Source organism: Oncorhynchus clarkii, chromosome 25, assembly GCF_045791955.1.
Source record: "Oncorhynchus clarkii lewisi isolate Uvic-CL-2024 chromosome 25, UVic_Ocla_1.0, whole genome shotgun sequence".
Lineage (NCBI taxonomy): Eukaryota > Metazoa > Chordata > Actinopteri > Salmoniformes > Salmonidae > Oncorhynchus > Oncorhynchus clarkii.
In genome coordinates, this window is record NC_092171.1 from 41396984 (window position 1) to 41424483 (window position 27500).

General features: G+C 42.5%; 1 protein-coding gene across 2 annotated transcripts in view; it reads left to right on the forward strand.

Moving 5' to 3' along the window:
* The window catches only part of LOC139383475 (E3 ubiquitin-protein ligase TRIM9), an 89483-nt gene that overhangs the window by 51643 nt on the left and 10340 nt on the right, over positions 1-27500 (forward strand). For both annotated transcript variants that reach the window (XM_071128030.1, XM_071128031.1), the window contains 3 exons: positions 21492-21602; positions 26125-26278; positions 26440-26585. In XM_071128030.1, coding sequence (XP_070984131.1) covers positions 21492-21602; positions 26125-26278; positions 26440-26585 — 411 coding nt within the window. The remainder of the gene's footprint in view (positions 1-21491; positions 21603-26124; positions 26279-26439; positions 26586-27500) is intronic.

Below are 27500 nucleotides of genomic sequence, written 5' to 3' on the forward strand. Positions count from 1 at the left end.
ATCACAATGAATCCATGTAATATAGTCTACACCATCACAATAAATCCATGTAATATAGTCTACACCATCACAATAAATCCATGTAATATAGTCTACACCATCACAATACATCCATGTAATATAGTCTACACCATCACAATAAATCCATGTAATATAGTCTACACCATCACAATGAATCCATGTAATATAGTCTACACCATCACAATAAATCCATGTAATATAGTCTACACCATCACAATGAATCCATGTAATATAGTCTACACCATCACAATAAACCCATGTAATATAGTCTACACCATCACAATAAATCCATGTAATATAGTCTACACCATCACAATAAATCCATGTAATATAGTCTACACCATCACAATAAATCCATGTAATATAGTCTACACCATCACAATAAATCCATGTAATATAGTCTACACCATCACAATAAACCCATGTAATATAGTCTACACCACCACAATAAATCCATTATTTATTTTAGACAGACTGCATTTTCTTCATTATAGACCTATTTCAGAAGAACAGAATAGCATACTGAGTTGTCCTGATGTTAGGTCCTGATCTGGCTATGCCATATGGCTGTGGGCTACACTAGTTCATTTAGCAGACAAGATTTGCTTAGAATTCCGTGGTATTATTCTTATATTAATTTATAGTAGCAAGGATATTTTCTCAATGATTTGAAGGAGTGCGCACATGCGGCTCTTCTGTGTTGAGCGCTTAACAAATAAATAGGTATTCCTACAGTATATGTTTAATAATAATATGTTATAATGCTTAATTTAGAGTTATTAATGTAGCTTTATTTGTTCTACAAACGTTGGGCTATATGTTTTGATTTTTAATACGTTCTAATGATGCATGATGAGACTACTGATGATTTGAAAAAAAGTTGCATGAAAGGCATGAGCTCTGCTTAGTTTTTTGTGTGTGTGCAGGCTGTACACACTTCATCAGTCTCTCGTTCACAATTTGACAAGCACTTGATAATGCCTCGAATTCCCCCATAATCCCCCTAAAAAAATTGGTGCCTTTTGTGGCCAGTGGCCGTTGTACCCTTGGGCTGAATATAATACTTATAATTCCCTTCTCCCGCATGCGTGTCGAAGCCCCTCTCACTCACATGGCTCTCAGTCATATGACCGGAACGTTCTCACAGGCTACAAGTGAAGACGGACACATCTGTGACGCAACTGCACGCATCCTTATCCTTATTCCGAGGCGCATATTGAAGATATCGTCAACCAACAAGATGTCTAGGCCTAACAAACAGCAAAAAAACACTAGCCTATGTCAATCTACTATCCCCCATAGTACAAAACTTGACCTATTCTGTGTGAGAAATAAATATTCCAAACATAGTCCGGGACAGTTGTGGGATGCGATAGATCCCCTATTCAAACAACCAATCAAACCACTAGCATCAAACAACCAATCAAACCACTAGCATCAAACAACCAATCAAAAAGGGTGTTTTAACCAATGAGCCTGATGCAACAGATGAAAACGTTTTGCTTAAAATGTTGATAAACTAGGGCCATCCGGGTGGCTCAGTGGTTAAGGGCGCTGTACTGCAGCGCCAGCTGTGCCATCAGAGACTCTGGGTTCGTGCCCAGGCTCTGTCGTAACCGGCCGCGACCGGGAGGTCCGTGGGGCGACGCACACTTGGCCTAGCGTCGTCCGGGTTAGGGAGGGGGTTGGCCGGTAGGGATGTCCTTGTCTCATCACGCACCAGCGACTCCTGTGGCGGGCCGGGCGCAGTGCGCGCTAACCAAGGTTGCCAGGTGCACGGTGTTTCCTCCGACACATTGGTGCGGCTGGCTTCCGGGTTGGATGCGCGCTGTGTTAAGAAGCAGTGCTGATTGGTTGGGTTGTGTATCGGAGGACGCATGACACTCAACCTTCGTCTCTCCCGAGCCCGTACGGGAGTTGTAGTGACGAGACAAGAGAGTAGCTACTAAACAATTGGATACCACGAAAACGGGGTAAAAAAAAAACACAAAAATAAATAAATAAATGTTGATAAACTATTAGATTATTTCTTCACATTGTAAGCGCAGCAATGCGCACACGGCAGTAGCATATAAGCGTGAATGTATCATTGGCAGGAAAACACCATTATCAGAAGGTTGAAAGTCACGTGTCCTCCGATACACAACCCAACCAAGCAGCACTGCTTCTTAACACAGCGCGCATCCAACCCGGAAGCCAGCCGCACCATTGTGTCGGAGGAAACACCGTGCACCTGGCAACCTTGGTTAGCGCGCACTGCGCCCGGCCCGCCACAGGAGTCGCTGGTGCGTGATGAGACAAGGACGATTATGCATTCTTTTTAATGGTGAAAATCATCTTCCCCAAACTTGATACTCACGTGCTGCGTATACACGGTAACGTGTGGCCAGTTAGGCTCTACACTTGTTGTAAAGCGGATTCGTGTGCTTTTAAGAAGTTTTTTGGCCACTTTAGTTGTGATACAAACCTTATCAAGACTTATAGGCCTATGGGCTAGGCTACATGAGGTGTGATACAAACCTTATAGGTCTATGGGCTAGGCTACATGAGGTGTGATACAAACCTTATCAAAACGTGTAGGCCTATGGGCTAGGCTACATGAGGTGTGACACAAACCTTATAGACCTATGGGCTAGGCTACATGAGGTGTGCGACTATGATTTGCCTTAAACTGGCCTTCATTCACAAGTGATAGGTTAATATTTTCACCCATCAGACTATTCTTGATTTAATCTTGTCTTTACATATACTAAATAATATTGTAACCCTTTTCAATTAGCCTTTTAAAATGATAAACTTGGATTAGCTAACAAAACGTGTCATTGGAACACAGGAGTGATGGTTGCTGATAATGGGCCTCTGTACACCTATGTAGATATTACATTAAAAATCCAGCCACAATAGTCATTTACAACATTAACAATGTCTACACTGTATTTCTGATCAATTTGATGTTATGTTAAGTTTAGAATGGACCATTATCATGCACCTGTCTCAAAACAGGGGCAGCGAGAAAATGTCATCTGTGCACTTAAATAGCGAATGGAGGGCGGTTTTCCCCGTGGTTTATTTTCATGCCAACCAGTTAAGACTATACTCCTGTTGTAAATATAATCAATGTGCTTAATATTAGGAAAGTTGAGAAATAAATATACTAGGCCTAGCCTATAGAAAGCTGAAGGGAGCCTCCTCTTTTTAGTAGCCATCACTCTGTGTTCTCGTACGATTGCATAGCCTATAGAAATGTTTCGTAACATGAGCTCATGGGCTCTCATCAAGTGTTTGATGTTCCATTACATTTACATTGATGTCAGACTGATTAGAGGGACAATAGAGTGATGAGAATCAGGCAGGTAGCAAGTTTGGTAGGCTACTAATGACCATCAGCAGCATCAGACCTTGGAGAAGCCTAATTACCGTGACTAAACGGTAACGTGGAATTTGACTGCCTTTCATGACTCATGACTGCCGGTGTGGCGATAATACGGTCACCGTAACAGCCCTACTCAGAACTACGGGTGTGTATATTGAAATGAACCTCCATCCACAGCCACTGTGGATAGACTGGATCGTTCTGTATTCCACAGCACTCTCTCTGCATCCTAAATGGAACGCTATTCCCTATATAGTGCACTAATTTTTATCAGAGTCAGGTGTAGAGAATAGGGTGACATTTTTGACGCGTCCTCTGTATTTCCCAGATGACTCTGTCCATCACGTAAAGACACAACCGGCTGTGAACGACCAATGAAAGTGCAGGGCCCATTCCCTCTGTAAAACACTGGGTGAAAGGCTAGTGTCTGGTGTTGATGGCCACAGGGGAGGGAAAGGAGGCAGAGAAGGAGGAGGTGGAGGGGAGGATGGTAGAGGAGGAGAGAAACCCAGGAGGGATATCCACAAAGATACACAATGTAACAGAGAGGAGAGCGGCTAGTAGCCTAGTGCAGATGGACGGAGGAGAGGAAAAGGAGGACAGGAAGAAGGGGAGGAGAGTGGAGGGGAACGCAGGAGAGTTGTCCACAAAGACACAGAACAGGAGACAACTAAGAGGACAGGTATGGACAACAGAGAGACAACAGAGGGGACGGGTGGTGGGTGCACGGTCAGCAGATCACATTGTTAAAGACAATCCATGTCTTTGTTTTGTGTTTCTGTCTGTGTAGTCTGTGATCTAGTGTCTTTAGTCTGTGATCTAGTGTCTTTAGTCTGTAATCTAGTGTCCTTAGTCTGTGATCTAGTGCCTTTAGTCTGTGATCGAGTGTCCTTAGTCTGTGATCTAGTGTCTTTAGTCTGGGATCTAGTGTCTTTAGTCTGTGATCTAGTTTCTTTAGTCTGTGATCTAGTGTCTTTAGTCTGTGATCTAGAGTCTTTAGTCTGATCTAGTGTCTTTAGTCTGATCTAGTGTCTTTAGTCTGTGATCTAGTGTTAGTGTCCTTAGTCTGTGATCTAGTGTCTTTAGTCTGTGATCTAGTGTCTTTAGTCTGTGATCTAGTGTCTTTAGTCTGTGATCTAGTGTCTTTAGTCTGTGGTCTAGTGTTAGTGTCCTTAGTCTGTGATCTAGTGTCTTTAGGCTATGATCTAGGGTTAGTGTCCTTAGTCTGTGATCAAGAGTTAGTGTCCTTAGTCTGTGATCTAGTGTCTTTAGTCTGTGACCTAGTGTCTTTAGTCTGTGAGCTAGTGTCTTTAGTCTGTGATCTAGTGTCTTTAGTCTGTGATCTAGTGTTAGTGTCCTTAGTCTGTGATCTAGTTAGTGCCTTTAGTCTGTAATCTAGTGTCTTTAGTCTGTGATCTAGTGTCTTTAGTCTGTGATCTAGTGTCTTTAGTCTGTGATCTAGTGTCATTAGTCTGTGATCTAGTGTCTTTAGTCTGTGATCTAGTGTCTTTAGTCTGTGATCTAGTGTCATTAGTCTGTGATCTAGTGTCTTTAGTCTGTGATCTAGTGTCATTAGTCTGTGATCTAGTGTCTTTAGTCTGTGATCTAGTGTCTTTAGTCTGTGATCTAGTGTCATTAGTCTGTGATCTAGTGTCTTTAGTCTGTAATCTAGTGTCATTAGTCTGTGATCTAGTGTCTTTAGTCTGTGATCTAGTGTCTTTAGTCGGTGATCTAGTGTTGTTAGTCGGTGATCTAGGGTTAGTGTCCTTAGTCTGTGATCTAGTGTCTTTAGTCTGTGATCTAGTGTCCTTAGTCTGTGATCTAGTGTCTTTAGTCTGTGATCTAGTGTCTTTAGTCTGTGATCTAGTGTCTTTAGTCTGTGATCTAGGGTTAGTGTCCTTAGTCTATGATCTAGGGTTAGTGTCCTTAGTCTATGATCTAGGGTTAATGTCCATAGTTTGTGATCTAGTGTCTTTAGTCTGTGATCTAGGGTAAGTGTCCTTAGTCTGTGATCTAGTGTCCTTAGTCTGTGATCTAGGGTTAATGTCCTTAGTCTGTGATCTAGTGTCCTTAGTCTGTGATCTAGGGTTAATGTCCTTAGTCTGTGATCTAGGGTTAGTGTCCTTAGTCTGTGATCTAGTGTCCTTAGTTTGTGATCTAGAGTTCGTGTCCTTACTCTGTAATCTAGAGTTAGTGTCCTTAGTCTGTTATCTAGTGTCCTTAGTCTGTGATCTAGAGTTAGTGTCCTTAGTCTGTGATCTAGTGTCCTTAGTCTGTGATCTAGAGTTATTGTCCTTAGTCTATAATCTAGAGTTAGTGTCCTTAGTCTGTGATCTAGTGTCCTTAGTCTGTGATCTAGAGTTAGTGGCCTTAGTCTGTGATCTAGTGTCCTTAGTCTGTGATCTAGTGTCTTTAGTCGGTGATCTAGTGTCTTTAGTCTGTGATCTAGTGTCCATAGTCTGTGATCTAGTGTCCTAAGTCTGTGATCTAGTGTCTTTAGTCGGTGATCTAGTGTCTTTAGTCTGTGATCTAGTGTCTTTAGTCTGTAATCTAGTGTCCTTAGTCTGTGATCTAGTGTCCTTAGTCTGTTATCTAGTGTCTTTAGTCGGTGATCTAGTGTCTTTAGTCTGTGATCTAGTGTCCTTAGTCTGTGATCTAGTGTCCTTAGTCTGTGATCTAGTGTCCTTAGTCTGTGATCTAGTGTCTTTAGTCGGTGATCTTGTGTCTTTAGTCTGTGATCTAGTGTCTTTAGTCTGTGATCTAGGGTTAGTGCCCGTAGTCTGTGATCTAGTGTCTTTAGTTTGTGATCTAGGGTTAGTGTCCTTAGTCTGTGATCTAGTGTCCTTAGTCTGTGATCTAGTGTCTTTAGTCTGTGATCTAGGGTTAATGTCCTTAGTCTGTGATCTAGTGTCCTTAGTCTGTGATCTAGGGTTAGTGTCCTTAGTCTGTGATCTAGTGTCCTTAGTCTGTGATCTAGAGTTAGTGTCCTTAGTCTGTGATCTAGAGTTAGTGTCCTTAGTCTGTGATCTAGTGTCCTTGGTCTGTGATCTAGAGTCCTTAGTCTGTGATCTAGAGTTAGTGTCTTTAGTCTGTGATCTAGTGTCCTTAGTCTGTGATCTAGAGTTAGTGTTCTTAGTCTGTAATCTAGAGTTAGTGTCCTTAGTCTGTGATCTAGTGTCCTTAGTCTGTGACCTAGTGTCCTTAGTCTGTGACCTAGTGTCCTTAGTCTGTGATCTAGAGTCCTTAGTCTGTGACCTAGTGTCCTTAGTCTGTAACCTAGTGTCCTTAGTCTGTGATCTAGTGTCCTTAGTCTGTGATCTAGAGTCCTTAGTCTGTGATCTAGTGTCCTTAGTCCGTGATCTAGTGTCCTTAGTCCGTGACCTAGTGTCCTTAGTCTGTGACCTAGTGTCCTTAGTCTGTGATCTAGTGTCCTTAGTCTGTGATCTAGTGTCCTTAGTCTGTGATCTAGTGTCATTAGTCTGTGATCTAGTGTCTTTAGTCTGTGATCTAGTGTCATTAGTCTGTGATCTAGTGTCTTTAGTCTGTGATCTAGTGTCTTTAGTCTGTGATCTAGTGTCATTAGTCTGTGATCTAGTGTCTTTAGTCTGTGATCTAGTGTCCTTAGTCTGTGATCTAGTGTCTTTAGTCTGTGATCTAGTGTCTTTAGTCTGTGATCTAGTGTCTTTAGTCTGTGATCTAGGGTTAGTGTCCTTAGTCTATGATCTAGGGTTAGTGTCCTTAGTCTATGATCTAGGGTTAATGTCCATAGTTTGTGATCTAGTGTCTTTAGTCTGTGATCTAGGGTAAGTGTCCTTAGTCTGTGATCTAGTGTCCTTAGTCTGTGATCTAGGGTTAATGTCCTTAGTCTGTGATCTAGTGTCCTTAGTCTGTGATCTAGGGTTAATGTCCTTAGTCTGTGATCTAGGGTTAGTGTCCTTAGTCTGTGATCTAGTGTCCTTAGTTTGTGATTTAGAGTTCGTGTCCTTACTCTGTAATCTAGAGTTAGTGTCCTTAGTCTGTTATCTAGTGTCCTTAGTCTGTGATCTAGAGTTAGTGTCCTTAGTCTGTGATCTAGTGTCCTTAGTCTGTGATCTAGAGTTATTGTCCTTAGTCTATAATCTAGAGTTAGTGTCCTTAGTCTGTGATCTAGTGTCCTTAGTCTATGATCTAGAGTTAGTGGCCTTAGTCTGTGATCTAGTGTCCTACGTCTGTGATCTAGTGTCTTTAGTCGGTGATCTAGTGTCTTTAGTCTGTGATCTAGTGTCTTTAGTCTGTGATCTAGTGTCCTTAGTCTGTGATCTAGTGTCCTTAGTCTGTTATCTAGTGTCTTTAGTCGGTGATCTAGTGTCTTTAGTCTGTGATCTAGTGTCCTTAGTCTGTGATCTAGTGTCCTTAGTCTGTGATCTAGTGTCCTTAGTCTGTGATCTAGTGTCTTTAGTCGGTGATCTTGTGTCTTTAGTCTGTGATCTAGTGTCTTTAGTCTGTGATCTAGGGTTAGTGCCCGTAGTCTGTGATCTAGTGTCTTTAGTATGTGATCTAGGGTTAGTGTCCTTAGTCTGTGATCTAGTGTCCTTAGTCTGTGATCTAGTGTCTTTAGTCTGTGATCTAGAGTTAATGTCCTTAGTCTGTGATCTAGTGTCCTTAGTCTGTGATCTAGGGTTAGTGTCCTTAGTCTGTGATCTAGTGTCCTTAGTCTGTGATCTAGAGTTAGTGTCCTTAGTCTGTGATCTAGAGTTAGTGTCCTTAGTCTGTGATCTAGTGTCCTTGGTCTGTGATCTAGAGTCCTTAGTCTGTGATCTAGAGTTAGTGTCCTTAGTCTGTGATCTAGGGTTAGTGTCCTTAGTCTGTGATCTAGTGTCCTTAGTTTGTGATCTAGAGTTCGTGTCCTTACTCTGTAATCTAGAGTTAGTGTCCTTAGTCTGTTATCTAGTGTCCTTAGTCTGTGATCTAGAGTTAGTGTCCTTAGTCTGTGATCTAGTGTCCTTAGTCTGTGATCTAGAGTTATTGTCCTTAGTCTATAATCTAGAGTTAGTGTCCTTAGTCTGTGATCTAGTGTCCTTAGTCTGTGATCTAGAGTTAGTGGCCTTAGTCTGTGATCTAGTGTCCTTAGTCTGTGATCTAGTGTCTTTAGTCGGTGATCTAGTGTCTTTAGTCTGTGATCTAGTGTCCTTAGTCTGTGATCTAGTGTCCTAAGTCTGTGATCTAGTGTCTTTAGTCGGTGATCTAGTGTCTTTAGTCTGTGATCTAGTGTCTTTAGTCTGTAATCTAGTGTCCTTAGTCTGTGATCTAGTGTCCTTAGTCTGTTATCTAGTGTCTTTAGTCGGTGATCTAGTGTCTTTAGTCTGTGATCTAGTGTCCTTAGTCTGTGATCTAGTGTCCTTAGTCTGTGATCTAGTGTCCTTAGTCTGTGATCTAGTGTCTTTAGTCGGTGATCTTGTGTCTTTAGTCTGTGATCTAGTGTCTTTAGTCTGTGATCTAGGGTTAGTGCCCGTAGTCTGTGATCTAGTGTCTTTAGTTTGTGATCTAGGGTTAGTGTCCTTAGTCTGTGATCTAGTGTCCTTAGTCTGTGATCTAGTGTCTTTAGTCTGTGATCTAGGGTTAATGTCCTTAGTCTGTGATCTAGTGTCCTTAGTCTGTGACCTAGTGTCCTTAGTCTGTGACCTAGTGTCCTTAGTCTGTGATCTAGAGTCCTTAGTCTGTGACCTAGTGTCCTTAGTCTGTAACCTAGTGTCCTTAGTCTGTGATCTAGTGTCCTTAGTCTGTGATCTAGAGTCCTTAGTCTGTGACCTAGTGTCCTTAGTCTGTGACCTAGTGTCCTTAGTCTGTGATCTAGAGTCCTTAGTCTGTGACCTAGTGTCCTTAGTCTGTAACCTAGTGTCCTTAGTCTGTGATCTAGTGTCCTTAGTCTGTGATCTAGAGTCCTTAGTCTGTGATCTAGTGTCCTTAGTCCGTGATCTAGTGTCCTTAGTCCGTGACCTAGTGTCCTTAGTCTGTGACCTAGTGTCCTTAGTCTGTGATCTAGTGTCCTTAGTCTGTGATCTAGTGTCCTTAGTCTGTGATCTAGTGTCATTAGTCTGTGATCTAGTGTCTTTAGTCTGTGATCTAGTGTCATTAGTCTGTGATCTAGTGTCTTTAGTCTGTGATCTAGTGTCTTTAGTCTGTGATCTAGTGTCATTAGTCTGTGATCTAGTGTCTTTAGTCTGTGATCTAGTGTCCTTAGTCTGTGATCTAGTGTCTTTAGTCTGTGATCTAGTGTCTTTAGTCTGTGATCTAGTGTCTTTAGTCTGTGATCTAGGGTTAGTGTCCTTAGTCTATGATCTAGGGTTAGTGTCCTTAGTCTATGATCTAGGGTTAATGTCCATAGTTTGTGATCTAGTGTCTTTAGTCTGTGATCTAGGGTAAGTGTCCTTAGTCTGTGATCTAGTGTCCTTAGTCTGTGATCTAGGGTTAATGTCCTTAGTCTGTGATCTAGTGTCCTTAGTCTGTGATCTAGGGTTAATGTCCTTAGTCTGTGATCTAGGGTTAGTGTCCTTAGTCTGTGATCTAGTGTCCTTAGTTTGTGATTTAGAGTTCGTGTCCTTACTCTGTAATCTAGAGTTAGTGTCCTTAGTCTGTTATCTAGTGTCCTTAGTCTGTGATCTAGAGTTAGTGTCCTTAGTCTGTGATCTAGTGTCCTTAGTCTGTGATCTAGAGTTATTGTCCTTAGTCTATAATCTAGAGTTAGTGTCCTTAGTCTGTGATCTAGTGTCTTTAGTCTGTGATCTAGTGTCTTTAGTCTGTGATCTAGTGTCTTTAGTCTGTGATCTAGGGTTAGTGTCCTTAGTCTATGATCTAGGGTTAGTGTCCTTAGTCTATGATCTAGGGTTAATGTCCATAGTTTGTGATCTAGTGTCTTTAGTCTGTGATCTAGGGTAAGTGTCCTTAGTCTGTGATCTAGTGTCCTTAGTCTGTGATCTAGGGTTAATGTCCTTAGTCTGTGATCTAGTGTCCTTAGTCTGTGATCTAGGGTTAATGTCCTTAGTCTGTGATCTAGGGTTAGTGTCCTTAGTCTGTGATCTAGTGTCCTTAGTTTGTGATCTAGAGTTCGTGTCCTTACTCTGTAATCTAGAGTTAGTGTCCTTAGTCTGTTATCTAGTGTCCTTAGTCTGTGATCTAGAGTTAGTGTCCTTAGTCTGTGATCTAGTGTCCTTAGTCTGTGATCTAGAGTTATTGTCCTTAGTCTATAATCTAGAGTTAGTGTCCTTAGTCTGTGATCTAGTGTCCTTAGTCTGTGATCTAGAGTTAGTGGCCTTAGTCTGTGATCTAGTGTCCTTAGTCTGTGATCTAGTGTCTTTAGTCGGTGATCTAGTGTCTTTAGTCTGTGATCTAGTGTCCATAGTCTGTGATCTAGTGTCCTAAGTCTGTGATCTAGTGTCTTTAGTCGGTGATCTAGTGTCTTTAGTCTGTGATCTAGTGTCTTTAGTCTGTAATCTAGTGTCCTTAGTCTGTGATCTAGTGTCCTTAGTCTGTTATCTAGTGTCTTTAGTCGGTGATCTAGTGTCTTTAGTCTGTGATCTAGTGTCCTTAGTCTGTGATCTAGTGTCCTTAGTCTGTGATCTAGTGTCCTTAGTCTGTGATCTAGTGTCTTTAGTCGGTGATCTTGTGTCTTTAGTCTGTGATCTAGTGTCTTTAGTCTGTGATCTAGGGTTAGTGCCCGTAGTCTGTGATCTAGTGTCTTTAGTTTGTGATCTAGGGTTAGTGTCCTTAGTCTGTGATCTAGTGTCCTTAGTCTGTGATCTAGTGTCTTTAGTCTGTGATCTAGGGTTAATGTCCTTAGTCTGTGATCTAGTGTCCTTAGTCTGTGATCTAGGGTTAGTGTCCTTAGTCTGTGATCTAGTGTCCTTAGTCTGTGATCTAGAGTTAGTGTCCTTAGTCTGTGATCTAGTGTCCTTAGTCTGTGATCTAGAGTTAGTGTTCTTAGTCTGTAATCTAGAGTTAGTGTCCTTAGTCTGTGATCTAGTGTCCTTAGTCTGTGACCTAGTGTCCTTAGTCTGTGACCTAGTGTCCTTAGTCTGTGATCTAGAGTCCTTAGTCTGTGACCTAGTGTCCTTAGTCTGTAACCTAGTGTCCTTAGTCTGTGATCTAGTGTCCTTAGTCTGTGATCTAGAGTCCTTAGTCTGTGATCTAGTGTCCTTAGTCCGTGATCTAGTGTCCTTAGTCCGTGACCTAGTGTCCTTAGTCTGTGACCTAGTGTCCTTAGTCTGTGATCTAGTGTCCTTAGTCTGTGATCTAGTGTCCTTAGTCTGTGATCTAGTGTCATTAGTCTGTGATCTAGTGTCTTTAGTCTGTGATCTAGTGTCATTAGTCTGTGATCTAGTGTCTTTAGTCTGTGATCTAGTGTCTTTAGTCTGTGATCTAGTGTCATTAGTCTGTGATCTAGTGTCTTTAGTCTGTGATCTAGTGTCCTTAGTCTGTGATCTAGTGTCTTTAGTCTGTGATCTAGTGTCTTTAGTCTGTGATCTAGTGTCTTTAGTCTGTGATCTAGGGTTAGTGTCCTTAGTCTATGATCTAGGGTTAGTGTCCTTAGTCTATGATCTAGGGTTAATGTCCATAGTTTGTGATCTAGTGTCTTTAGTCTGTGATCTAGGGTAAGTGTCCTTAGTCTGTGATCTAGTGTCCTTAGTCTGTGATCTAGGGTTAATGTCCTTAGTCTGTGATCTAGTGTCCTTAGTCTGTGATCTAGGGTTAATGTCCTTAGTCTGTGATCTAGGGTTAGTGTCCTTAGTCTGTGATCTAGTGTCCTTAGTTTGTGATTTAGAGTTCGTGTCCTTACTCTGTAATCTAGAGTTAGTGTCCTTAGTCTGTTATCTAGTGTCCTTAGTCTGTGATCTAGAGTTAGTGTCCTTAGTCTGTGATCTAGTGTCCTTAGTCTGTGATCTAGAGTTATTGTCCTTAGTCTATAATCTAGAGTTAGTGTCCTTAGTCTGTGATCTAGTGTCCTTAGTCTGTGATCTAGAGTTAGTGGCCTTAGTCTGTGATCTAGTGTCCTACGTCTGTGATCTAGTGTCTTTAGTCGGTGATCTAGTGTCTTTAGTCTGTGATCTAGTGTCTTTAGTCTGTGATCTAGTGTCCTTAGTCTGTGATCTAGTGTCCTTAGTCTGTTATCTAGTGTCTTTAGTCGGTGATCTAGTGTCTTTAGTCTGTGATCTAGTGTCCTTAGTCTGTGATCTAGTGTCCTTAGTCTGTGATCTAGTGTCCTTAGTCTGTGATCTAGTGTCTTTAGTCGGTGATCTTGTGTCTTTAGTCTGTGATCTAGTGTCTTTAGTCTGTGATCTAGGGTTAGTGCCCGTAGTCTGTGATCTAGTGTCTTTAGTTTGTGATCTAGGGTTAGTGTCCTTAGTCTGTGATCTAGTGTCCTTAGTCTGTGATCTAGTGTCTTTAGTCTGTGATCTAGAGTTAATGTCCTTAGTCTGTGATCTAGTGTCCTTAGTCTGTGATCTAGGGTTAGTGTCCTTAGTCTGTGATCTAGTGTCCTTAGTCTGTGATCTAGAGTTAGTGTCCTTAGTCTGTGATCTAGAGTTAGTGTCCTTAGTCTGTGATCTAGTGTCCTTGGTCTGTGATCTAGAGTCCTTAGTCTGTGATCTAGAGTTAGTGTCCTTAGTCTGTGATCTAGGGTTAGTGTCCTTAGTCTGTGATCTAGTGTCCTTAGTTTGTGATCTAGAGTTCGTGTCCTTACTCTGTAATCTAGAGTTAGTGTCCTTAGTCTGTTATCTAGTGTCCTTAGTCTGTGATCTAGAGTTAGTGTCCTTAGTCTGTGATCTAGTGTCCTTAGTCTGTGATCTAGAGTTATTGTCCTTAGTCTATAATCTAGAGTTAGTGTCCTTAGTCTGTGATCTAGTGTCCTTAGTCTGTGATCTAGAGTTAGTGGCCTTAGTCTGTGATCTAGTGTCCTTAGTCTGTGATCTAGTGTCTTTAGTCGGTGATCTAGTGTCTTTAGTCTGTGATCTAGTGTCCTTAGTCTGTGATCTAGTGTCCTAAGTCTGTGATCTAGTGTCTTTAGTCGGTGATCTAGTGTCTTTAGTCTGTGATCTAGTGTCTTTAGTCTGTAATCTAGTGTCCTTAGTCTGTGATCTAGTGTCCTTAGTCTGTTATCTAGTGTCTTTAGTCGGTGATCTAGTGTCTTTAGTCTGTGATCTAGTGTCCTTAGTCTGTGATCTAGTGTCCTTAGTCTGTGATCTAGTGTCCTTAGTCTGTGATCTAGTGTCTTTAGTCGGTGATCTTGTGTCTTTAGTCTGTGATCTAGTGTCTTTAGTCTGTGATCTAGGGTTAGTGCCCGTAGTCTGTGATCTAGTGTCTTTAGTTTGTGATCTAGGGTTAGTGTCCTTAGTCTGTGATCTAGTGTCCTTAGTCTGTGATCTAGTGTCTTTAGTCTGTGATCTAGGGTTAATGTCCTTAGTCTGTGATCTAGTGTCCTTAGTCTGTGACCTAGTGTCCTTAGTCTGTGACCTAGTGTCCTTAGTCTGTGATCTAGAGTCCTTAGTCTGTGACCTAGTGTCCTTAGTCTGTAACCTAGTGTCCTTAGTCTGTGATCTAGTGTCCTTAGTCTGTGATCTAGAGTCCTTAGTCTGTGACCTAGTGTCCTTAGTCTGTGACCTAGTGTCCTTAGTCTGTGATCTAGAGTCCTTAGTCTGTGACCTAGTGTCCTTAGTCTGTAACCTAGTGTCCTTAGTCTGTGATCTAGTGTCCTTAGTCTGTGATCTAGAGTCCTTAGTCTGTGATCTAGTGTCCTTAGTCCGTGATCTAGTGTCCTTAGTCCGTGACCTAGTGTCCTTAGTCTGTGACCTAGTGTCCTTAGTCTGTGATCTAGTGTCCTTAGTCTGTGATCTAGTGTCCTTAGTCTGTGATCTAGTGTCATTAGTCTGTGATCTAGTGTCTTTAGTCTGTGATCTAGTGTCATTAGTCTGTGATCTAGTGTCTTTAGTCTGTGATCTAGTGTCTTTAGTCTGTGATCTAGTGTCATTAGTCTGTGATCTAGTGTCTTTAGTCTGTGATCTAGTGTCCTTAGTCTGTGATCTAGTGTCTTTAGTCTGTGATCTAGTGTCTTTAGTCTGTGATCTAGTGTCTTTAGTCTGTGATCTAGGGTTAGTGTCCTTAGTCTATGATCTAGGGTTAGTGTCCTTAGTCTATGATCTAGGGTTAATGTCCATAGTTTGTGATCTAGTGTCTTTAGTCTGTGATCTAGGGTAAGTGTCCTTAGTCTGTGATCTAGTGTCCTTAGTCTGTGATCTAGGGTTAATGTCCTTAGTCTGTGATCTAGTGTCCTTAGTCTGTGATCTAGGGTTAATGTCCTTAGTCTGTGATCTAGGGTTAGTGTCCTTAGTCTGTGATCTAGTGTCCTTAGTTTGTGATTTAGAGTTCGTGTCCTTACTCTGTAATCTAGAGTTAGTGTCCTTAGTCTGTTATCTAGTGTCCTTAGTCTGTGATCTAGAGTTAGTGTCCTTAGTCTGTGATCTAGTGTCCTTAGTCTGTGATCTAGAGTTATTGTCCTTAGTCTATAATCTAGAGTTAGTGTCCTTAGTCTGTGATCTAGTGTCCTTAGTCTGTGATCTAGAGTTAGTGGCCTTAGTCTGTGATCTAGTGTCCTACGTCTGTGATCTAGTGTCTTTAGTCGGTGATCTAGTGTCTTTAGTCTGTGATCTAGTGTCTTTAGTCTGTGATCTAGTGTCCTTAGTCTGTGATCTAGTGTCCTTAGTCTGTTATCTAGTGTCTTTAGTCGGTGATCTAGTGTCTTTAGTCTGTGATCTAGTGTCCTTAGTCTGTGATCTAGTGTCCTTAGTCTGTGATCTAGTGTCCTTAGTCTGTGATCTAGTGTCTTTAGTCGGTGATCTTGTGTCTTTAGTCTGTGATCTAGTGTCTTTAGTCTGTGATCTAGGGTTAGTGCCCGTAGTCTGTGATCTAGTGTCTTTAGTTTGTGATCTAGGGTTAGTGTCCTTAGTCTGTGATCTAGTGTCCTTAGTCTGTGATCTAGTGTCTTTAGTCTGTGATCTAGAGTTAATGTCCTTAGTCTGTGATCTAGTGTCCTTAGTCTATGATCTAGGGTTAGTGTCCTTAGTCTGTGATCTAGTGTCCTTAGTCTGTGATCTAGAGTTAGTGTCCTTAGTCTGTGATCTAGAGTTAGTGTCCTTAGTCTGTGATCTAGTGTCCTTGGTCTGTGATCTAGAGTCCTTAGTCTGTGATCTAGAGTTAGTGTCCTTAGTCTGTGATCTAGTGTCCTTAGTCTGTGACCTAGTGTCCTTAGTCAGTGACCTAGTGTCCTTAGTCTGTGACCTAGTGTCCTTAGTCTGTGATCTAGAGTCCTTAGTCTGTGACCTAGTGTCCTTAGTCTGTAACCTAGTGTCCTTAGTCTGTGATCTAGTGTCCTTAGTCTGTGATCTAGAGTCCTTAGTCTGTGATCTAGTGTCCTTAGTCCGTGATCTAGTGTCCTTAGTCTGTGACCTACTGTCCTTAGTCTGTGACCTAGTGTCCTTAGTCTGTGATCTAGTGTCCTTAGTCTGTGATATAGTGTCCTTAGTCTGTGACCTAGTGTCCTTAGTCTGTGATCTAGTGTCCTTAGTCGGTGATCTAGTGTCCTTAGTCTGTGATCTAGTGTCCTTAGTCTGTAATCTAGAGTCCTTAGTCTGTGATCTAGTGTCCTTAGTCTGTGATCTAGTGTCCTTAGTCTATAATCTAGAGTCCTTAGTCTGTGATCTAGTGTCCTTAGTCTGTGATCTAGTGTCCTTAGTCTGTAATCTAAAGTCCTTGGTCTGTGATCTAGTGTCCTTAGTCTGTGATCTAGAGTCCTTAGTCTGTGACCTAGTGTCCTTAGTCTGTGACCTAGTGTCCTTAGTCTGTGACCTAGTGTCCTAAGTCTGTGATCTAGTGTCCTTAGTCTGTGATCTAGTGTCCTTAGTCTGTGACCTAGTGTCCTTAGTCTGTGATCTAGTGTCCTTAGTCTGTGATCTAGTGTCCTTGGTCTGTGATCTAGAGTCCTTAGTCTGTGATCTAGAGTTAGTGTCCTTAGTCTGTGATCTAGTGTCCTTAGTCTGTGATCTAGAGTTAGTGTTCTTAGTCTGTAATCTAGAGTTAGTGTCCTTAGTCTGTGATCTAGTGTCCTTAGTCTGTGACCTAGTGTCCTTAGTCTGTGACCTAGTGTCCTTAGTCTGTGACCTAGTGTCCTTAGTCTGTGATCTAGAGTCCTTAGTCTGTGACCTAGTGTCCTTATTCTGTAACCTAGTGTCCTTAGTCTGTGATCTAGTGTCCTTAGTCTGTGATCTAGAGTCCTTAGTCTGTGATCTAGTGTCCTTAGTCCGTGATCTAGTGTCCTTAGTCCGTGACCTAGTGTCCTTAGTCCGTGACCTAGTGTCCTTAGTCTGTGACCTAGTGTCCTTAGTCTGTGATCTAGTGTCCTTAGTCTGTGATCTAGTGTCCTTAGTCTGTGACCTAGTGTCCTTAGTCTGTGATCTAGTGTCCTTAGTCGGTGATCTAGTGTCCTTAGTCTGTGATCTAGTGTCCTTAGTCTGTGATCTAGTGTCCTTAGTCTGTAATCTAGAGTCCTTAGTCTGTGATCTAGTGTCCTTAGTCTGTGATCTAGTGTCCTTAGTCTGTAATCTAGAGTCCTTAGTCTGTGATCTAGTGTCCTTAGTCTGTGATCTAGTGTCCTTAGTCTGTAATCTAAAGTCCTTGGTCTGTGATCTAGTGTCCTTAGTCTGTGATCTAGAGTCCTTAGTCTGTGACCTAGTGTCCTTAGTCTGTGACCTAGTGTCCTTAGTCTGTGACCTAGTGTCCTTAGTCTGTGATCTAGTGTCCTTAGTCTGTGATCTAGTGTCCTTAGTCTGTGACCTAGTGTCCTTAGTCTGTGATCTAGTGTCCTTAGTCTGAGATCTAGTGTCCTTAGTCTGTGATCTAGTGTCCTTAGTCTGTTATCTAAAACACGACAGTAAATGCTTCGGTATACTTCAGTCTGCAAAAACACTACAGTAAATACTATAGTAACTTACCATAGTATACACTATAGTCTTCTTTCATTTGGAGTGTCCCTGTTTTTTCCAGGTCTCTGGCCCACTCTGACCCTGTATCTGTTTCAGACCGTTTTGGCTGTGCTGCTGAATGGGTACGACAGTGTTTAATGACCCCTGCCACGAGTGACTCAGAGAGGAATGGTTCCTGGCCCCACCAGCTCTGCAGAGAGAGAGAGAGAGAGAGAGGCAGTGGCCCACTTACACATACCTCTGTCCTCTACCTCTTTATTCTGCCCTCTTTTATTGCTCTATCTCTCTATATTTCTCTCCCTGGAGTTATTTCTCTCTCTCTCTCTCTGGAGTTATTTCTCTCTCCCTCTCGCTCTCTCTCTCTCTCTCTCTCTCTGGAGTTATTTCTCTATCTCTCTCCCTCTCTCTCTCTCTCTCTCTCTCTCTGGAGTTATTTCTCTCTCTCTCTCTCCCTGGAGTTATTTCTCTCTCTGGAGTTATTTCTCTCTCTCTCCCTCTCTCTCTCTCTCTCTCTCTCTGGAGTTATTTCTCTCTCTCTCTCCCTGGAGTTATTTCTCTCTCTCTCACTCTGGAGTTATTTCTCTCTCTCTCTCCCTGGAGTTATTTCTCTCTCTCTCTCACTCTGGAGTTATTTCTCTCTCTCTCTCCCTGGAGTTATTTCTCTCTCTCTCTCTGGAGTTATTTCTCTCTCTCTCTCCCCCTCGCTCTCGCTCTCTCTCTCTCTGGAGTTATTTCTCTATCTCTCTCTGACGTTATTTCTCTCTCTCTCTCCCTCTCTCTGAGTGACTGTCAACACACATTATGAGTTACTGTCAGTCAGTGGGAGAACTGTACTGCTAATATCCAAACCTACACACACACACACACACACACACACACACACACACACACACACACACACACACACACACACACACACACACACACACACACACACACACACACACACACACACAGTGACACACACAGTGACACACACACACAGTGACACACACACACAGTGACACACACACAACACATGTAAAAATCCTCAGACTAGCAGTTGCTGGGCTAGTGTTGCTAGGTAACATCTATCTAAACAGCTCAAAGTCGAGGCTTTGGTTCAGACTCAAATGGCACCCTATTCCCTATGTAGTGCACTATTTTTTTTATATATATATTTTTTACCTTTATTTAACCAGGCAAGTCAGTTAAGAACAAATTCTTATTTTCAATGACGGCCTAGGAACAGTGGGTTAACTGCCTGTTCAGGGGCAGAACGACAGATTTGTACCTTGTCAGCTTGGGGGTTTGAACTTGCAACCTTCCGGTTACTAGTCCAACGCTATAACCACTAGGCTACCCTGCCGCCACTATATATGAAATAGGGTGCCATTTTGGACATAACCAGTGTGTTGTGGCCTGGGAGTAGGGTCGTCAAGGTGATTACATACCAGTATACCATAAACAGTGTTTTTTTAACATGGATCTCCTGAAATCAACACCAAGGAACATGAGATTAACATTTCATACTGATATGCTGTCAGCATACTACACAGATCATACACGTTAACGTTAGCTACTGAGCCAGCCAGACAGCTAACATTAGCTAGCTAGCTAACAGTAGCATACTACACAGATCATACACGTTAACGTTAGCTACTGAGCCAGCCAGACAGCTAACATTAGCTAGCTAGCTAACAGTAGCATACTACACAGATCATACACGTTAACGTTAGCTACTGAGCCAGCCAGACAGCTAACATTAGCTAGCTAGCTAACAGTAGCATACTACACAGATCATACACGTTAACGTTAGCTACTGAGCCAGCCAGACAGCTAACATTAGCTAGCTAGCTAACAGTAGCATACTACACAGATCATACACGTTAACGTTAGCTACTAAGCCAGCCAGACAGCTAACATTAGCTAGCTAGCTAACAGTAGCATACTACACAGATCATACACGTTAACGTTAGCTACTGAGCCAGCCAGACAGCTAACATTAGCTAGCTAGCTAACAGTAGCATACTACACAGATCATACACGTTAACGTTAGCTACTGAGCCAGACAGACAGCTAACATTAGCTAGCTAGCTAACAGTAGCATACTACACAGATCATACACGTTAACGTTAGCTACTGAGCCAGCCAGACAGCTAACATTAGCTAGCTAGCTAACAATAGCATACTACACCGATCATACACGTTAACGTTAGCTACTGAGCCAGCCAGACAGCTAACATTAGCTAGCTAGCTAACAGTAGCATACTACACCGATCATACACGTTAACGTTAGCTACTGAGCCAGCCAGACAGCTAACATTAGCTAGCTAGCTAACAGTACGCTTTACGCTTGAACTTGCAATGACAATGACTTTCTAACTAAATTTGAAACGTATAAAATATCTGAAAATGTAGCTAGCTAGACTCTCTTCCGCGTGTAATTGGATTAAAGCTTCTCCCTCTCTGTCACGGATGCCACGGTCGCTCTTAGTTTTAAAGATGTAATCCGAAGACAGGCGTTTTATACAAGAGCCTTCTGTGTGTGTTCTCTTTTCGATTTCCTCTGCATATTTTCAATCTAACGACCTAAATGTTCTCCATCTCCTTAGCTATCATATTCTGCTTCCACCCGGGGCATTCCACTGCTTTCAAAACTCGGTCCTCTAGAAAGTGGAGAGCATTATTAACACTTTTGCAGTTATTTGTGATATCGTTCCAAAAAAAATCTGTGTTAGAAAGGATCACCTACACAAACTGACCGGCTCATGTTATAGACGGAAGCGTGCTACATGGTAGACCAATCAGAACTTATCTCTCAGCATGTCCAGCCCATCCATTATCTCAGCCAATCATGCTCTTTTTCCTTGGCTAAACCAACTAGGTTTGTAATTGATTAAGACACGTGAAAGTTCACATGTTCTAGAAGGCATTTCTGACATTAAAAACATTTCAAGTTAAAATGACTCTCGTGTGAAGTACTGCCGAGCGACATGTGCTTAGTTTTCTGAAATTAGTCACATATTGTCAATTATGCCACTTTATCCTCCAATCCTTTTCTCTCGCTCTTCTTCTCTCCTTCCTCTCCTCCTCTTATCTCCTTCCTCTCCTCCTCTTCTCTTTTCCTCTCATCTCCTTCCTCTCCTCATCTTCTCTCCTTCCTCTCCTCCTCTTCTCTCCTTCCTCTCTTCCTCTTCTATTTTCCTTTCCTCCTCTTATCTCCTTCCTCTCCTCATCTTCTCTCCTTCCTCCCACCCTCTTCTTTTTTCCTCTCCTCATCTTCTCTGCTTCCTCTCCTTTCTTGTCCTTCCCTTCTCTACTTCCTGCTCTGATGTCTTAAGCGCCACTCTTATTATTATTGTTATTATTATTCAACCACTGAAACCTCTGCTGTTTAATACAGTATGTGTCCCTCCCTAATACCTATCTATTCGCTCTTAGAATTTGAATTAACATTTCCCTCCCTCCCTCCCTCCCTCCCTTTCTCCCTTTCTCCCTTCCTATCTCCCTCCCTCTCTCTCTCCCTTCCTCCCTCCCTCTCTTCCTCTCTCCCTCCTGCTCTCCCTCCCTCTCTTCCTCCCTCCCTCCCTCCCTTTCTCCCTTCCTCTCTCCCTCCCTCTCTCTCTCCCTTCCTCCCTCCCTCTCTCCCTTCATCTCTCCCTTTCTCTCCCTTCCTCTCTCTCTCCCTCCTGCTCTCCCTCCCGCTCACCCTCCTTCTCTCCCTCCCTCTCTCCCTTCATCTCTCCCTTTCTCTCCCTCCCTCTCTCCCTTCCTCTCTCTCTCCCTCCTGCTCTCCCTCCCTCTCTTCCTCCCTCCCTCCCTCCCTTTCTCCCTTCCTCTCTCCCTTCCTCTCTCTCTCCCTTCCTCCCTCCCTCTCTCTCTCCCTTCATCTCTCCCTTTCTCTCCCTCCCTCTCTCCCTTCCTCTCTCTCCCTCCTGCTCTCCCTCCCGCTCACCCTCCCTCCCTCTCTTCCTCCCTCCCTCTCCCTCCATCTCTCCCTTCCTCCCTCCCTCCCTCTCTTCCTCCCTTCCTCGATCTCTCCCTCCCTCTCTCCATCTCTCCCTCCCTCTCTTCCTCCCTCCCTCTCTCTCTCCCTCCCTACCTCCCAGGTGGTGAGGGATCAAATATCTCATTGTACAGTGAAGCTGCGCCAGACAACAGGCCTGATGGAATACTGTGTGGAGGTCATCAAGGAGAACGACCCCAGCGGGTTCCTACAGGTGTGTGCGCGTGTGTGTGTGTGTGTGTGTGTGTGTGTGTGTGTGTACGTAGAACGACCCTAGCGGGTTCCTACAGGTGTGTGTGTGTTTGTGTGTGTGTGTGTGTGTGTAGAACGACCCTAGCGGGTTCCTCCAGGTGTGCATGCGTGTGTGTGTGTGTATGCGTGTGTGCGTGTGTGTGTGTGTGTGTAGAGCGACCCTAGCGGGTTCCTCCAGGTCAGTAAAGGACACCAGCTAGTTGAGCTGACGTCATTACAACCACATTACACGTCTCCCAATAGGAGATTTCCTGGGTGTATGGACATCCACGTTATGTTAGAACACATCCACGTTATGTTAGAACACATCCACGTTATGTTAGAACACATCCACGTTATGATAGAACACATCCACGTTATGTTAGAACACATCCACGTTATGTTAGAACACATCCACGTTATGATAGAACACATCCACGTTATGTTAGAACACATCCACGTTATGTTAGAACACATCCACAATATGTTATAACACATCCACGTTAGGTTAGAACACATCCACATTATGATAGAACACATCCACGTTATGATAGAACACATCCACGTTATGATAGAACACATCCACGTTATGTTAGAACACATCCACGTTATGTTAGAACACATCCACGTTATGTTAGAATACATCCACGTTATGTTAGAACACATCCACGTTATGTTAGAACACATCCACATTATGATAGAACACATCCACATTATGATAGAACACATCTACGTTATGATAGAACACATCCACGTTATGATAGAACACATCCACGTTATGTTAGAACACATCCACATTATGATAGAACACATCCACGTTATGATAGAACACATCTACGTTATGATAGAACACATCCACGTTATGATAGAACACATCCACGTTATGTTAGAACACATCCACGTTATGTTAGAACACATCCACGTTATGTTAGAATACATCCACGTTATGTTAGAACACATCCACGTTATGTTAGAACACATCCACATTATGATAGAACACATCCACGTTATGATAGAACACATCTACGTTATGATAGAACACATCCACGTTATGATAGAACACATCCACGTTATGTTAGAACACATCCACATTATGATAGAACACATCCACGTTATGATAGAACACATCTACGTTATGATAGAACACATCCACGTTATGATAGAACACATCCACGTTATGATAGAACACATCTACGTTATGATAGAACACATCCACGTTATGATAGAACACATCCACGTTATGATAGAACACATCCACGTTATGTTAGAACACATCCACGTTATGTTAGAACACATCCACGTTATGTTAGAACACATCCACGTTATGATAGAACACATCCACGTTATGTTAGAACACATCCACGTTATGATAGAACACATCCACGTTATGTTAGAACACATCCACGTTATGTTAGAACACATCCACGTTATGATAGAACACATCCACGTTATAATAGAACACATCCACGTTATGATATAACACATCCACGTTATGATAGAACACATCCACGTTACTGTATGTTAGAACACATCCACGTTATGTTAGAACACATCCACGTTATGATAGAACACATCCACGTTACTGTATGTTAGAACACATCCACGTTATGTTAGAACACATCCACGTTATGTTAGAACACATCCACGTTATGTTAGAACACATCCACGTTATGTTAGAACACATCCACGTTATGTTAGAACACATCCACGTTATGATATAACACATCTACGTTATGTTAGAACACATCCACGCTATGTTAGAACACATCCACTTTACTGTATGTTAGAACACATCCACGTTATGATAGAACACATCCCCGTTATAATAGAACACATCTACGTTATGTTAGAACACATCCACGCTATGTTAGAACACATCCACTTTACTGTATGTTAGAACACATCCACGTTATGATAGAACACATCCACGTTATAATAGAACACATCTACGTTATAATAGAACACATCTACGTTATGATAGAACACATCCACGTTATAATAGAACACATCTACGTTATAATAGAACACATCTACGTTATGTTAGAACACATCCACGTTATGTTAGAACACATCCATGTTATAATAGAACACATCCACTTTACTGTATGTTAGAACACATCCACGTTATGATAGAACACATCCACGTTATGATAGAACACATCCACGTTATGATAGAACACATCCACGTTATGATAGAACACATCCACGTTATGTTAGAACACATCCACGTTATGTTAGAACACATCCACGTTATGTTAGAATACATCCACGTTATGTTAGAACACATCCACGTTATGTTAGAACACATCCACATTATGATAGAACACATCCACGTTATGATAGAACACATCTACGTTATGATAGAACACATCCACGTTATGATAGAACACATCCACGTTATGTTAGAACACATCCACATTATGATAGAACACATCCACGTTATGATAGAACACATCTACGTTATGATAGAACACATCCACGTTATGATAGAACACATCCACGTTATGTTAGAACACATCCACGTTATGTTAGAACACATCCACGTTATGTTAGAATACATCCACGTTATGTTAGAACACATCCACGTTATGTTAGAACACATCCACATTATGATAGAACACATCCACGTTATGATAGAACACATCTACGTTATGATAGAACACATCCACGTTATGATAGAACACATCCACGTTATGTTAGAACACATCCACATTATGATAGAACACATCCACGTTATGATAGAACACATCTACGTTATGATAGAACACATCCACGTTATGATAGAACACATCCACGTTATGATAGAACACATCTACGTTATGATAGAACACATCCACGTTATGATAGAACACATCCACGTTATGATAGAACACATCCACAATATGTTAGAACACATCCACGTTATGTTAGAACACATCCACGTTATGTTAGAACACATCCACGTTATGATAGAACACATCCACGTTATGTTAGAACACATCCACGTTATGATAGAACACATCCACGTTATGTTAGAACACATCCACGTTATGATAGAACACATCCACGTTATGTTAGAACACATCCACGTTATGTTAGAACACATCCACGTTATGATAGAACACATCCACGTTATAATAGAACACATCCACGTTATGATATAACACATCCACGTTATGATAGAACACATCCACGTTACTGTATGTTAGAACACATCCACGTTATGTTAGAACACATCCACGTTATGATAGAACACATCCACGTTACTGTATGTTAGAACACATCCACGTTATGTTAGAACACATCCACGTTATGTTAGAACACATCCACGTTATGTTAGAACACATCCACGTTATGATAGAACACATCCACGTTACTGTATGTTAGAACACATCCACGTTATGTTAGAACACATCCACGTTATGTTAGAACACATCCACGTTATGTTAGAACACATCCACGTTATGATATAACACATCTACGTTATGTTAGAACACATCCACGCTATGTTAGAACACATCCACTTTACTGTATGTTAGAACACATCCACGTTATGATAGAACACATCCACGTTATAATAGAACACATCTACGTTATGTTAGAACACATCCACGCTATGTTAGAACACATCCACTTTACTGTATGTTAGAACACATCCACGTTATGATAGAACACATCCACGTTATAATAGAACACATCTACGTTATAATAGAACACATCTACGTTATGATAGAACACATCCACGTTATAATAGAACACATCTACGTTATAATAGAACACATCTACGTTATGTTAGAACACATCCACGTTATGTTAGAACACATCCATGTTATAATAGAACACATCCACTTTACTGTATGTTAGAACACATCCACGTTATGATAGAACACATCCACGTTATGATAGAACACATCCACGTTATGATAGAACACATCCACGTTATGATAGAACACATCCACGTTATGATAGAACACATCCACGTTATGATAGAACACATCCACGTTATGCTAGAACACATCCACGTTATGATAGAACACATCCACGTTATGGTAGAACACATCCACGTTATGATAGAACACATCCACGTTATGATAGAACACATCCACGTTATGATGGAATACATCCACGTTATGATGGAGAGGTTCAACGGGTAAGTGCAGAGTCACATGAACTCATGGATGACATGTTTACGTCTCTGTGTGCAGTTTGAAGGAAGTCTGAAGGTAGTTTTGTGAGCTATTGATAACTAACGTTAGCGCAATGTCTAGAAGTCTACAGGAACAGCTAGCATGCTGTGTTTGTATGACCACTCATCACATACAGCAGCTTTCAGATGGATATCTGGTCTAAAGTAGTGGACTATATAGGGAATAGGGTAGTGGACTATATAGGGAATAGGGTAGTGGACTATTTAGGGAATAGGGTAGTGCACTATATAGGGAATAGGTTGCCATTTGGGACATAAACTTTGACCCTGTCTGACCCCGTGACCCTGTATGACCCTGTGACCCTGTTCCTGCCCCCAGATCTCAGACGCCCTGATCAGGAGGGTGCACATGACGGAGGGCCAGTGGGGGAAGGGAACCCTGACCCCCAGGATGACCAGTGACTTTGACCTGACTCTGGACAGCGGGCCCCTGTTACAGACCATCCACCAACTAGACTTCGTACAGATGAAAGGTAAAGGGGAGGAGGAGAGGTTGGGTGTAGTGTGTGTGTGTGTGTGTGTGTGTGTGTGTGTGTGTGTGTGTGTGTGTGTGTGTGTGTGTGTGTGTGTGTGTGTGTGTGTGTGTGTGTGTGTGTGTGTGTTGTCTCTAACTTGTGTGTGTGTCCCACTTCAGTCCCAGCAGCCCCCATGCTCCAGCTGGAGGAGTGCTGCACCATCAACAACAGCGCCACGTTGTCATGGAAACAGCCACCTCTCTCCACCATCGCCGTGGATGGATACATCCTGGAGCTGGACGACGGCAACGGGGGACAGTACAGGGTGGGTGTTGTCATGGTAACAGTGACAGTTCAGGGTGGGTGTCTCCCTAGTAACAGGTGATCATGATACTGGTGTTGTCACGGGCCCTAATAGTAATGGGGGACAGTTCAGGGTGGGTGTCTCCATGGTAACAGGTGATCATGATACTAGTGTTGTCACGGGCCCTAATAGTAATGGGGGACAGTTCAGGGTGGGTGTCTCCATGGTAACAGGTGATCATGATACTGGTGTTGTCCCGGGCCCTAATAGTAATGGGGGACAGTTCAGGGTGGGTGTCTCCATGGTAACAGGTGATCATGATACTGGTGTTCTTCCCGGGCCCTAATATAATGGGGGACAGTTCAGGGTGGGTGTCTCCATGGTAACAGGTGATCATGATACTGGTGTTGTCACGGGCCCTAATAGTAATGGGGGACAGTTCAGGGTGGGTGTCTCCATGCTAACAGGTGATCATGATACTGGTGTTGTCCCGGGCCCTAATAGTAATGGGGGACAGTTCAGGGTGGGTGTCTCCATGGTAACAGGTGATCATGATACTGGTGTTCTTCCCGGGCCCTAATAGTAATGGGGACAGTTCATGGTGGGTGTCTCCATGGTAACAGGTGATCATGATACTGGTGTTCTTCCCGGGCCCTAATATAATGGGGGACAGTTCAGGGTGGGTGTCTCCATGGTAACAGGTGATCATGATACTGGTGTTGTCACGGGCCCTAATAGTAATGGGGGACAGTTCAGGGTGGGTGTCTCCATGGTAACAGGTGATCATGATACTGGTGTTGTCCCGGGCCCTAATAGTAATGGGGGACAGTTAAGGGTGGGTGTCTCCATGGTAACAGGTGATCATGATACTGGTGTTCTTCCCGGGCCCTAATATAATGGGGGACAGTTCAGGGTGGGTGTCTCCATGGTAACAGG